This window comes from Coregonus clupeaformis, chromosome 20 (assembly GCF_020615455.1).
Source record: "Coregonus clupeaformis isolate EN_2021a chromosome 20, ASM2061545v1, whole genome shotgun sequence".
Lineage (NCBI taxonomy): Eukaryota > Metazoa > Chordata > Actinopteri > Salmoniformes > Salmonidae > Coregonus > Coregonus clupeaformis.
This window is the reverse complement of record NC_059211.1, coordinates 40,689,646-40,702,914: the sequence shown is the minus strand read 5'-3', so window position 1 is coordinate 40,702,914 and position 13,269 is coordinate 40,689,646. Positions and strand designations below refer to the sequence as shown.

The following is a 13,269-nucleotide window of genomic DNA, read 5'->3' as shown; positions in this document are numbered from 1 at the left end:
CCTCTGTCGCGATTCGCTAGACCATCATGCTTGTATTGTTCACAACTTTTATGTATGAATTTAGACCTCTGGAAAAACAAAATGTCTATTGTTCAACGTCAGAATATACACTCTTGAAATACGGTCATAACAGTGACCTAATGTTATTTGTGTGAAAGATATTTCTCCCATAAAAACACTTTAAAGACAGCCTGTGGCTGTTTTCTTTTGGCAACGACAGATCGGATCCATACCATTGACATGACAGCTAATGTTTCATGCCTCAGTATGTCCTCCTCCCCCTTTTCCTACTGCACATACTGGTGTGATTTCATGGATAGGATCCCACAACTGTGATTTGAACTGACTACATTTTATATTAAGTCAAATCAAATTGTATTTGTCACATGCGCCGAATACAACAGCTGTAGACCTTACCGTGAAATGTTTACTTAACCAACTATGCAGTTTTAAGAAAATAGTTTATTTAGTAAATATTTTCTTCACTCTTAACGTTTTTTAAAAAGTAACAATAAAATGAGGCAAATAGTTTTAACAATAAACTTAATGACAAAAAGCATTTGGCAAAATCCATTGACATTTTAATTGTCTTGACATTGTGAAATGTACAATAGTCTATATGGAAGGTACATCAAAAACCATAACTGTTCTTTTGAAGTAAAAAATGCTGCAGTCACAATTCGAACCCAGAATTTGGTTAAAAGACCAAAAATATACTATAAGATTTATAGCTTTATTTTCAACCTGACATATAATAACTAATGCACTGTAATGGTAAATAATATCCAACATATCTCGTATAATACCAAATAATTGTTTTAAACACCATAACTCCATAACTGTATCAAGAAAAATAGAGGAATGTCAATCTCTGTTCAAAAATAGAAATATCTGAACAAAAGTATCACTCATTTTCTAAATGATGAAAAGAGCATCATAATAATCTCAAAGGTTGCAAGTGGGCTCGAAATAACCACAGAAATACTACCACAAATAGTGAACAGTCTCCCAATTCCAATACAGGCTGAAGTAGTCTTGCAACAAAATATCTTGCTAGGATATATATACGCGCACACATTTTTCTCTATATAACACAATATTTTGTAAGCGGTCCTTCTTAAATAATTACTTGGATAATTAAAATGGAAATGTATGGATCATTTAGGATTATTAATAGCAATGGATTGTCATGAGAAAGAAGTGTAGAAATTCAAAAATCTTACATTACAGCGCCATCTGGTGGTTCAGATTAGCACCATACATGGTTTGAGTCTAGCATCAAAAACTGCTCCAGAGAGATAAACATCACAAAATGACGAGACTATCAGACTCATGGATTGAAGCTGACAAACAATCCCTCATTTACACCATGAATGGCAACAGTTAGTGTAATTATGTAATTTCTGACAAAAGCAAATAATGCACTAATGTACAGCAGCACCTCAATCTGAAACCTGCCAAAGCTACATATATTTAGGCATTGGCACTAATCAAGTAAATACATGTTTCATTTATCAGTCATACAGACAATGTTAACATTGGAGCAGCCAGCTGCAACAGCAGTGCAGTTTCCACCAACTCAAGCTCAGGTGTGGAATTTCTGATTTGTATAGAATCACCTTCAATATTTACTTTGAATAAATATGTATTCTTAATTAGCATTAATCTGTTGATGTGTGTAAGGCTGCACATCTGACAAAACCGTCATACCAGTAATCACATAACAAACAAATCTCAATTTTGTTGAATAATCTAACATCTCCATCAGGGTTGGGCTCAATTCAGAATTGAATGGAGCATGCCTGAAAATCCAATTCAATTGTTGAATTTAAATTGCAATTCAAAATTTCAATGAAAGGAAATATAATTGAATTAAGAGAAATTCAAATGCCTCTATTCTATATTAGGTGTAGTCTATACAAAGATGCATCTTATACATGAAACATGTCATTATATACATGCATATAAAATACTGTTAAAACAAAACAATTGATTTTCAGAACAAACTCTTAAAATTAACGATCAAGGAAAACAAAACCTGTATGTGAATATTCTAAGTTATTATATTTCATTAAATCGATTCAATTTTGTTCAATGAGGAACATACATTTCCCAGAATGCATTAGTGTAACCCTCAAGTTGACCCTGAGGACTTCAAAAAGAAGCCAAACAAATGAAAGGGTTGGTGGAAATATAATTGGCTATTCTAAGCACCAGGGTTAAAAGAGTATATGAACATTGTTTCCAGAGAAAAAAGTGATACATTATTTGGTGTCTGGAACTGTAACCAGTGAGATATCTCCCGAGTGGCGCAGTGGTCTAAGGCACTGCTAGCTGTGCCACTAGAGATCCTGGTTCGAATCCAGGCTCTGTCGTAGCCGGCCGCGACCGGGAGACACATGGGGCGGCGCACAATTGGCACAGCGTCGTCCAGGGTAGGGGAGGGAATGGCCGGCAGGGATGTAGCTCAGTTGGTAGAGCATGGCGTTTGCAACGCCAGGGTTGTGGGTTCGATTCCCACAGGGGGGCAGTATGAAAAAAAATATATAGATATATAAAAAAATAAAAATAATAAAAAAATAAAAGAATGTATGCACTCACTAACTGTAAGTCGCTCTGGATAAGAGCGTCTGCTAAATGACTAAAATGTAAATGTAAAAATATAGATTCAATGAAACTCATGTTGTATGACGGAGCGAAATTTCTTTGAATTGAACTGAATTACATTCTACTTCCTGTCACGCAAACTCTACATCCTGTGGGGTGCAGCCAATTCAACTAATTTCAACTCATGAGTTGAATGAGAGGTAATTTCAAAGTTCTGAAATGAGGCCAACCCTTATCTCCATCAACATGATTGAAAACACCCTGGTGACTAGACTAGTAGAGTCAAAATACAGTAGCTGAACATTTGAAACATCTGGGTTCATGGAAAAAAAAATACATTCAAAAACATTGTTCAGGTAAATTATTAACTAAATATATTACTGTATGTTTGCTAAGAGGTAAACTTTTGGGCAAAGCTGCCATTTCACAATATTGGCCTTGAAAGTGCATGTCAAATGAAAGTATGGTAATTGTATCCAGGCTGAAAATAAAAGTATAAATAAAATAAAAGTTACTGTTCACATTTCAATGTGCTCTATGTTAACCTGATTTCCAATGGGATTGTCATCATAAAACGAAAAGGATAAATAAGGCATCTTTGTGAATGACATCACACAGAAGCCATTTTATTATTTCACACCCACTCCATGCCCTTTCAAATGAATAACGCAAATCAAAGTCTATCAACAAAAAAAACAAAGTAAAACAAAAGTAAAAAGGCTTGAAAGAAACTGGAGGTTGTGCTCTTCCTAAACACATTCAATAGATTGCCGAGTGTTGACGGTTCAGTAGTTCAATGTGATGTCACTCACAGCCCCTCAGAGTCCACTGCTGGGTTGGTCTGGAGGTGACAGCTCCAGGAACGTGGCTTCAGCAGCTCTAGGAAAGAGGGCTAAACAAAACAAAAAAACATGGCATGTAAAGACTGGGTTGGATCTAAGGCTGCATCTCAATAGTTTAAAAGTGAATTACTCTCCTGGTCTCTTTTCCTTTATCTGAACAGACATGAAATATGAGCCTAAAAATGAATGTTTTCTAGATGTGCAGTGGTGTTTACCTCCTGAAGGGGGCAGTAGCGCTGTGCATACCACTCCTGGGAGTAGAGGCAGATGATTACCCCCTGACCGAGGAACAGAGCGGTCCACATGATCACGTTCCAAATTGGGCCTTTTCTCCGGTCATGAAGAATGAAGTTGAACATCACTGACAGAAGTTGATAGAGGGGAGAACAGCACAGTAAAGGAAATGAGAGCAGTTAAGATTTAGGAAAAAAATTAAAATACAACACAAAAATGAGAAAAACCTTGTTTTTTTATATTGTGTCTGTTGTATTGTAATGAAGGTAAGGTCTTACTTCCGAAGCACATGAAGAGGCAGAAGAGGACTGGGTAGAAGAAGCCGAAGCAGATAGCCAAGATGTACTCATGCACTACTGCAGACACAGTGAAGACCAATAACATGCCTGCCGCCCGAAATCTCTTCTTCGACATCTGTCAGGGAGTGGAGTAGGGAAAAAACAGCCAACAGACCAGAGGGTTAGGATTGGCATGGACAAAATTTGATCCATTTAATTTGATGAAAGTTGCTCAACTGGCTTGCTTGTTTAAGGTTAGAGTTACAAAACAATGGGAGGGATACTTCATAAGTATCGTAAAAACAGAGAGATTAACATTAATGCCAAGTGCAACAATAAAGCAACGCTCACCCATAGGAAGTCACAGTATACATAGTAATACAGCCAGTCATGTACCACCACGTTCCAGGTGCGGTAGTAATTGGCAAAGGATGTTGAGTTCCACCAATCCTGTGAAGCAAAATGAAAATATAGCTCTTTGCTGTGTTCTTAAAATAAATAAATATATATTATATATTTTTTTAAAGAACACAGCAAAGAGCTGATTGAGGCAGTGTAGTCCCCTATAGCTCAGTTGGTAGAGCATGGCGCTTGCAACACCAGGGTTGTGGGTTCGTTTCCCACGGGGGGCCAGTATGAAAGTGTATGCACTCACTAACTGTAAAGTCGCTCTGGATAAGAGCGTCTGCTAAATGACGTAAATGTAGTCAGTGATTGACTAAATTAGTAATATGACAGAGGAAAGGTGTACCTTGTAAAACATCCGGTCAGCAAACCGCAGCATCTCAGCAAAGGCATTGAGCCAGCAGTGCAGGAAGGCAAAGAAGGCCAAGAAGAGAACCAGAACTCCTAGAGAAAGAGAGAGACACACAGAGATGATATGATTTCCCTCCATTCATTAAAATATTGCTGTAGGTAGTTAACAGAATCCTCCAGAAGACAATATAGTGAACACGCAGGAGGAATACTGTGATGCCAATGAGACAAGCTGTGAGTGAGGATGTGTTGACTGGAGTTACCTGGCAGGATAGAGTTGAACACACACAGGACCATTGCCCGCAGGTCAAAATGTTGCTGGCTGATGCTGCGGAACTGTGGGATGCAGAGGCGTACAAACACATAGTAGGCATAGAAGAGACAGCCTAGAACCTGAAAGACCAGAGAGAAACTATATAACTGAACTGATCTTCTGGTCAAGGTCTTCAACTCGGCAGTCATTTCGATTCTCAAATCATACCTGTAATAACTTAGAGGCCACATAGCTCCACCTGATGATGGGATTCCTGCAGAGGGAAACAAGAGTTTGAGTGTTTACAGAAAGGTAAATAGCGCTCTTGCAGCCGAGTGTAACATGCAAGAGGTATGATCACAATTTAAACTAGGTCTTATGTCATTACACTCTGCTTACCTGGGATATTTATCTCTGTAAATAAGGGTGGGAGCAAAGAGGAAGTAGATATAGTGACTCGGCTGTGGGATGACTGGGGAGGAGCCTGGAGAACAAACAAAAAAAAAAAAAAAGAAGAGGGAACTGAATACATCTGCAGACAAAAACAGAATGTAAGATACAGTGTACATAAAAACAACATGTAGTTGCTTACTGGATTTGTCTTTAGCCAAAGCCAGAACTTTGGGGACATTCTCCCTGATATAGGAGTGTGCCTTCATCATCAGGCGCACCTGCAGGGGGACAGCACATGTTGTCAACCAATCACAATGCGTGTCCATGATTAGACTGAACATCAAGAAAATAATGAACTGCATTTGGAGTACCTGTTCCAGGATGATGATGAAGCAGGATGCAGGGGGAAAGCTGTTCGTCACCACCACAAAGGTGGGCAGGAAGCCCAGGCCCAGGCCCTGGTAGAGCAGGAAGAGAGAGCCCAGTAGAAGAGACCACATGGTCCCATGCCTGGACTCACGGTAGTGAGAGGCCCAGGTGTGGAACAAGCTATAGGGCACCACCAGCACTGACAGGAACATGCAGATCCAGGTAATCACCACCAGAGGGAACTGTCCAAATACGTAGACCAGTAGGTCAAAGTCAAGCACCAGTCTGGGCAAGAGGGGGGTTGAAAAGTAAATACACCAGTGGCAATCTGTCATTCAGGGCAGAGCCCCACCTGTTCTGAGCCCCACATTTCTTTTTTGGGCCTGCCTGTTTTGCATGTTATTTTGGCATTAATACACGTCACGTATCAGTTTGCAAACAATGTAAAACATTTTTTTTTAATCATTGAATTAATAAAGCTGCATACAAACAGTAGTAAGGCAGCTCCAAAATGCAGGTGTTTCAGCCTAGCTCAGCGCTTTCTGTTGTGGTGGGGCAAGCCAGCAGAAAATACAGAATGTTGCACCGTGATTGGCTCAGTGTTCTGTCACTCAGTCAACGCCAAGTCTAAGGGTATACTTCGAAAATTCAAGCCCATTGGTTGCTGCCATCGTTACATTAGAAGTGCCCTTCCAAGAAGGCTCAAGGTCATTGGCCACAGATAAAATGACGTCAAATCACGTTATATGTACAGTAGCTTTGATTGGACTGATCATGTCAACATCTTACTTTCAAAATCTTAGCTAGCAGTCATCATGAATCAAGTCGACAATCTACTGGCAAATCCTTTTTAATCCTTGTCATATGAAGAGACACAATGAAGAGAAATTATAGATAAAACGTATCAATGCTCATCGGCCATTGGACATAAACAACAAGTTGGAAATCGCAAATTCAACAATGAGTGGTTTGGAAGAAAACTCAGTGACAGTGGCTAACTGCAAGCATTGCAACTGGGAAGTCGGGAATAAACGAGTGCCGACTGGGAAAATACGTTTTGAACAGTCATCCAACTCGGAATTGTAAATCCGGCCTCTTTCTTTGATGACAACATTTGCCCACGAAGGACCGCCGCGCCACCTTCCTGTTCAAGTGAGCTTCAGCACAACAAGGTGAGTCCAAAAATGTATTGTATGCTGCCGCATAAATTATATAATCTGCCAGGGAGATATGTATACTGTAGCTAAGAAAGTAATACTAAGTGTATGTTGTGTAGTAAGATGTTAGTAGCCCATGTGCCTCACCCTAATAGTTTGGTCTATTTACCCCTCTTAAATTCACCTACTGTTATGACTTGGTGGTGCACATGTAGCCTTTGACCTGTTTTAGAGAAATGTAATCATCGAATATTGTAAGAGGTTTCATTGTCTGCTTAAATGCCCCCTTTATTTATCCTACAGTTCTGACTTGGTGTACAGGGAGAACACTAAGACCCGCCCATGTTCTGAATTCTGTCGCTGTACATTTCAAAAGTGCTGAACAAATAGTTATATTGACTACGTCCGTCCTAGCTCGCTCATTAATGTCTTAATCGAAATTACGGATGACCCCTTATCAGCTTGTCATCCCCTTATGCCATAGTTTGTACATCTCAATTGTCATTAGAAACCACATTTGTTTATGCAAGTCAGCAATGTTTTTTTTTTAAAGGCAGTAAATGAGGCCGAATGAACTGTTCCGCTGCCAGACAAGGCTCCGCTGATAGCCAGGTGTAGCATGTTAGGACTGCTGTTGGGACAGCTTTATGTAGGCCCTAACAGTTTGTTTGTCACCGTTATAATGCAATTAATGTATTGTTTAGTGTAGTGGCTTTGCTGGCATGCACCACACTGTTTATTTTTTGCCCACCTGATTTACATGCTAAAATCGCCACTGCAATAGAGAAGCGGCAGTTTATATTTAAAGAGAGATCAGTGAAGAATCAGTGCTACACCTCACCTGCCTTCATCAATGAAGTCAACCACCAGGGTGCTGAGGATGAAGAGGATGAGCAAGGCGATGAACATGTGGTAGATGGTCCGGATGTGGTCCACTTCAAACAGCTCACTGTGAAACAAGAGACAGAGACCATGCTGATAAACATCAAAAATACTGAGCCAGCAACATTTCAGTTTAAGGACAATGTACAGTGGGGAGAACAAGTATTTGATACACTGCCAATTTTGCAGGTTTTCCTACTTACAAAGCATGTAGAGGTCTGTAATTTTTATCATAGGTACACTTCAACTGTGAGAGACGGAATCTAAAACAAAAATCCAGAAATCACATTGTATGATTTTTAAGTAATTAATTTGCATTTTATTGCATGACATAAGTATTTGATACATCAGAAAAGCAAAACTTAATATTTGGTATAGAAACCTTTGTTTGCAATTACAGAGATCATACGTTTCCTGTAGGTCATGACCAGGTTTGCACACACTGCAGCAGGGATTTTGGCCCACTCCTCCATACAGACCTTCTCCAGATCCTTCAGGTTTCGGGGCTGTCAATGGGCAATACGGACTTTCAGCTCCCTCCAAAGATTTTCTATTGGGTTCAGGTCTGGAGACTGGCTAGGCCACTCCAGGACCTTGAGATGCTTCTTACGGAGCCACTCCTTAGTTGCCCTGGCTGTGTGTTTCGGGTCGTTGTCATGCTGGAAGACCCAGCCACAACCCATCTTCAATGCTCTTACTGAGGGAAGGAGGTTGTTGGCCAAGATCTCGCGATACATGGCCCCATCCATCCTCCCCTCAATACGGTGCAGTCGTCCTGTCCCCTTTGCAGAAAAGCATCCCCAAAGAATGATGTTTCCACCTCCATGCTTCACGGTTGGGATGGTGTTCTTGGGGTTGTACTCATCCTTCTTCTTCCTCCTCCAAACACGGCGAGTGGAGTTTAGACCAAAAAGCTCTATTTTTGTCTCATCAGACCACATGACCTTCTCCCATTCCTCCTCTGGATCATCCAGATGGTCATTGGCAAACTTCAGACGGGCCTGGACATGCGCTGGTTTGAGCAGGGGGACCTTGCGTGCGCTGCAGGATTTTAATCCATGACGGCGTAGTGTGTTACTAATGGTTTTCTTTGAGACTGTGGTCCCAGCTCTCTTCAGGTCATTGACCAGGTCCTGCCGTGTAGTTCTGGGCTGATCCTCACCTTCCTCATGATCATTGATGCCCCACGAGGTGAGATCTTGCATGGAGCCCCAGACCGAGGGTGATTGACCGTCATCTTGAACTTCTTCCATTTTCTAATAATTGCGCCAACAGTTGTTGCCTTCTCACCAAGCTGCTTGCCTATTGTCCTGTAGCCCATCCCAGCCTTGTGCAGGTCTACAATTTTATCCCTGATGTCCTTACACAGCTCTCTGGTCTTGGCCATTGTGGAGAGGTTGGAGTCTGTTTGATTGAGTGTGTGGACAGGTGTCTTTTATACAGGTAACGAGTTCAAACAGGTGCAGTTAATACAGGTAATGAGTGGAGAACAGGAGGGCTTCTTGAAGAAAAACTAACAGGTCTGTGAGAGCCGGAATTCTTACTGGTTGGTAGGTGATCAAATGCTTATGTCATGCAATAAAATGCAAATTAATTACTTAAAAATCATATCATTCTGGATTTTTGTTTTAGATTCCGTCTCTCACAGTTGAAGTGTACCTATGATCAAAATTACAGACCTCTACATGCTTTGTAAGTAGGAAAACCTGCAAAATCGGCAGTGTATCAAATACTTGTTCTCCCCACTGTATGTAGTGTTCGATGAGGGAGCTTTTTGTCATAAGCAGTCACACACAGCCCAGTATTAACTCGTCACTTACTCTAACAAGGACCTCCGGACCACAAACTGTTTGCCTAGGCCCTGGGATGACCCTCGGAGATGCCTAATAGAATAAAATAAAAACATTGACAAAATATAATTAAATAGATGTTGACCTCTGACATAGTAAGAGAGCAGGTCAGAAAGGAGAAGGGTGGAAGGTAAAAGGGGGCAGTGAGGGGCTCAGTACCTGAGCTTACTCCTCTCCTTATCGGACAGAGGAGGGGAGAAGACAGCAGGGACAGGTGCAGGCTCCAGGCTGGTCGACTCCTCTATCAGACTGTCCATGAACTCCAACACCTGGGAGTCAAACTGCTTCATCAGGTCAGACTTCAAGTGCTGCACACCAGAGAAACATCCACAATCAACAAGGCATACGGTTTTCAGTGAAATAGAAAGGATGGTTGTAAAAAAAAAAGTTATTTCAATCCATAATCATATTGACAAATATTAAATCGGACATGATATGAGACAAACATTAACTCAGACTGTAAGGTAACCATTTGTAGCTAGAGAAAAAAATGTTTGAATGATGACCTCATGTCCAGAAAGACTGTGGTGATTGTTCGGTCTATTTTATCTGTTTGCACAGTAACAGCTGATGAGGGTAGAGGTTTGTTGACCTTTATAGGAAACAAACAGCCCTCAAGAAGACCGCTTTAAGAATACAATAACCCTCTTACACATTCTCTCTTCCTCTTACATTGTGTGCAAATAAGGGGGCTCTCTGGGTTTGAGTTTTTGCTTTGGGTATTGTGTACAGTAAAGATAGGACGTGTTAATTTCACCTGTCTCTATTATGATGCGTTAAGATGTGAATAAGACTTCATAGTTCAGCCAGTTACACCATTCATCAATACATGTTTCAAGTGGCTTTTTCTCTTCAGTCTGCACTTCTCAATTCATTGTGAAACTTTTGTTTGGCCACTCAGTCACCTAGGTTGACCCCTACAATGCATTTCAGTACTTTCCTATGCAATATCCACTGACTCAGATCATAAAAGCAGAACTGCCTCTTGCTGTACTTTCCCATTCTCCAGCCATGTAAATAGTGGGAGAGATGCAGATTAGTTATTAGCTCTTTTTTGAATGCACAAATAATGACGGGATTTGAAAACTAACAGTCAAGGCAAAGCAGCTTGCCAGATTTTGAAATGATAATACTACAGCTTACATAGGCTTAAGGAAGATTGACTCAGTCCAGTAGGGATTTGGCAGTGCAGAAGCAAAGCACAAAACACTTTTTTTCTAACGAGTAGGCACATCCACAAACAGTGACAGAACTAAGAGGACTTTGTTGAATCATGGGGACTCAATCAATGACGGGTGACTCGTGAGAACAGACAACATTGTTAGGAGGATGTGACATCAGCACTCAGCATCTAATCACCGGCTCAGAACAAATAGAACACATTTGACCTGCTGACAACACATTCTGTTCTAAGTCTCACCTCTGCTTTCCTCTTCAGTTGGAGTTTCTTGCTGATGAGTTGCTCCACTTCCATTTTTCCTGAAATAAATGGAGAAAATGTAATTAACGCAAAGCAATAAATCATGGGTCAGACTTTCGTATTCATTTAGTTCCAAAGTCTACCAGTGCCGGTGAGTAATATGAATCCCAAATGACTTCAGGACCAATACAGTTGCCAGGTTACCCAGGAGGAGGATGGATATAGGCATACTATGAGTAAACAATACCATGTTCAATATTTACATAAATGCCTGAATCAATATAGCGGGTGGACAATTGGCCATTATTCCCCATGGGAAATAATAAGCACAGTCTCAGGGGAATTTAAGGACAAGGAACAGAGCTAGCTGAGGTGTGGTTAAATCCATCTTCCTCTTCAAACAGGGTCAAATGAACATGTGCTGAAGTAGTACACTACCATGTAGCCTTTAGACCGGATATAGTTCTACAGATAACAACCGACAGTTGATTGCTGTTGACAAAGGATTCTGATAAGAAATTTAAACTTTGTAACGAACCGGGCAACAGGACAGGTCAGGGAAGTTCCATGAGGCACTTAGTCATTTGTGAGTCAATGAAGACTGGTCTTGAGAAAGCAAATGTAACCACTATAAAGAAATGACTAGTGACAAACAGCTACTGGGGTTTAAGGAAGTGCCACTGTATAACCTTTCAAACACACCCATGACTGAATGTCTGTACTTGGGGTTAATCCAGGTTATCTTCACAAAGAATTTAGACTGAGGTTTGGCCATTGACAATGTGGAAATAAAACAATGCCTTTTCTATGGAATTTTAGAGCTCAACCCATGACCTAAGAATTGCACCATCTATATCCTGTTAATGTCCCCCCCACATAGTTCATTCTTACTCATAAGCATAAACACTGTCCAACCATTCAACCATCTGTGTTGCATTTAGCTCTGACACCTGTTAATCAAGCTTCATTCTCACACCATTACTGTGGATCTCTCCATTGCAAGGGTTCTCTCCATTGCTGCCCTCTCCACCTATGTCATCCAGGTCTGAAATGGTGGGCATCTTAGGTAAAGTTCTGCGGCAGCGCAGGACACCGTCATCCCCACTCTCCATCTTATAAGAAAACAAAAACAACCTGTTGGATGTATACACACTACAGTGGACAAATCCAGATCCAAATCATATTCACCTGACAAGATAGATGGAGCTCCACACTAGTTAAACCAATGGAAACTCATAGCCTTATGAACCATGATAATGCCAAAATGTGAAAACATTAGTGGCCATTGAATGTATTTTGAATTAATGTCTACCTAACCATCAACGGGCTTGAACACAGTGGAAGACAAGCTATGATCTCTTTGTTTACTTGCTTGCTAAACTGACCTCATTATAACTGAAAGACCTGGACTGTCAAAAAGTTAGTTGAGGGTCAGTGGACAGCTGTGATTTGCTGAGCATGCCCTACTAGCAGTCAGAAATTTGTCCAGAGCCAATAATATAATAATCGAACCATGGATAAGTTGCTAGCTTACTCCAGTGATCACAGTCTGCCAGGTATTCAACAACAAGCTATGATATGTAGCTAGTGCGCTGGACATAAATCACAAACTTGCTACAATCGAGCTAATCAAGTTACAAAAATATTTGTTCTTATGTTAGTTCAAATTCCGTGGTTCCATTGCTGGAAAACATGTCAGTCAAGCGCGAGCTACCTAGCAGAGCTTGTCTGTCAAGTTCGGCGTTTGTTTTGGTTAGCGAGACACGGAATTGGCTAGCAAGCTAGATTCATGCTACTCACCCGTCACTGAGCCGTGTCTTCAAAATGTATGGTATGAATCCCCGTGTTAATCTGTTACTTACGAATTAATTTACCTGTTCAATTGTCATCACATTCTCACCTCTTCAATGTTGCAAAAGAGTGATGCGATGACGCCTCTCTTGCTTTTCTAAGCCACCGCCCCGCCTCTAAATGACGAGCGTGGTCGGCACCCAAATTAATCATGTATAGTCACTAGGCCTATTTGTTTCGCTCTCCAGACCAGTATGCTGGCTGCAACCTGGTCTCAGAGCATTTCGCATTATTCTGTAAGTAAATCAGAGCCACTTCAGTTAGTGTGATATGTTACGTTTCGAATATGTTACGTTTCGAATGGTGTGTATTAATTTGTGGATGTCCGTCATCCATTTCGTATGATCTGATGTGAATTACAAATTCAAATGATATGT

At 40.8% G+C, this 13,269-nt stretch overlaps 1 protein-coding gene across 3 annotated transcripts; it reads right to left on the bottom strand.

The window, feature by feature from the left end:
- Positions 1-3,006: 3,006 nt before the first annotated feature.
- On the bottom strand, positions 3,007-13,006 carry soat1 (sterol O-acyltransferase 1). 3 transcript variants are annotated; one of them, XM_041839308.1, is made up of 16 exons: positions 12,942-13,006; positions 12,018-12,153; positions 11,042-11,100; positions 9,781-9,929; positions 9,592-9,654; positions 7,731-7,838; positions 5,735-6,017; positions 5,563-5,641; positions 5,370-5,454; positions 5,199-5,244; positions 4,981-5,110; positions 4,713-4,810; positions 4,313-4,411; positions 3,962-4,097; positions 3,665-3,810; positions 3,007-3,499 (listed from the first exon to the last, which is right to left on the bottom strand). In XM_041839308.1, the coding sequence occupies exons 2-16, from the start codon at positions 12,151-12,153 to the stop codon at positions 3,416-3,418; spliced, it is 1,701 nt and encodes a 566-aa protein (XP_041695242.1). In that variant the 5' UTR covers positions 12,942-13,006; the 3' UTR covers positions 3,007-3,415. The 3 variants fall into 3 exon arrangements, with proteins under 3 accessions (XP_041695242.1, XP_041695241.1, XP_041695243.1); XM_041839307.2 differs by having other exon boundaries at positions 12,842-12,975; XM_041839309.2 differs by lacking the exon at positions 12,942-13,006 and having other exon boundaries at positions 11,992-12,067.
- Between the last annotated feature and the right edge of the window lie 263 nt (positions 13,007-13,269).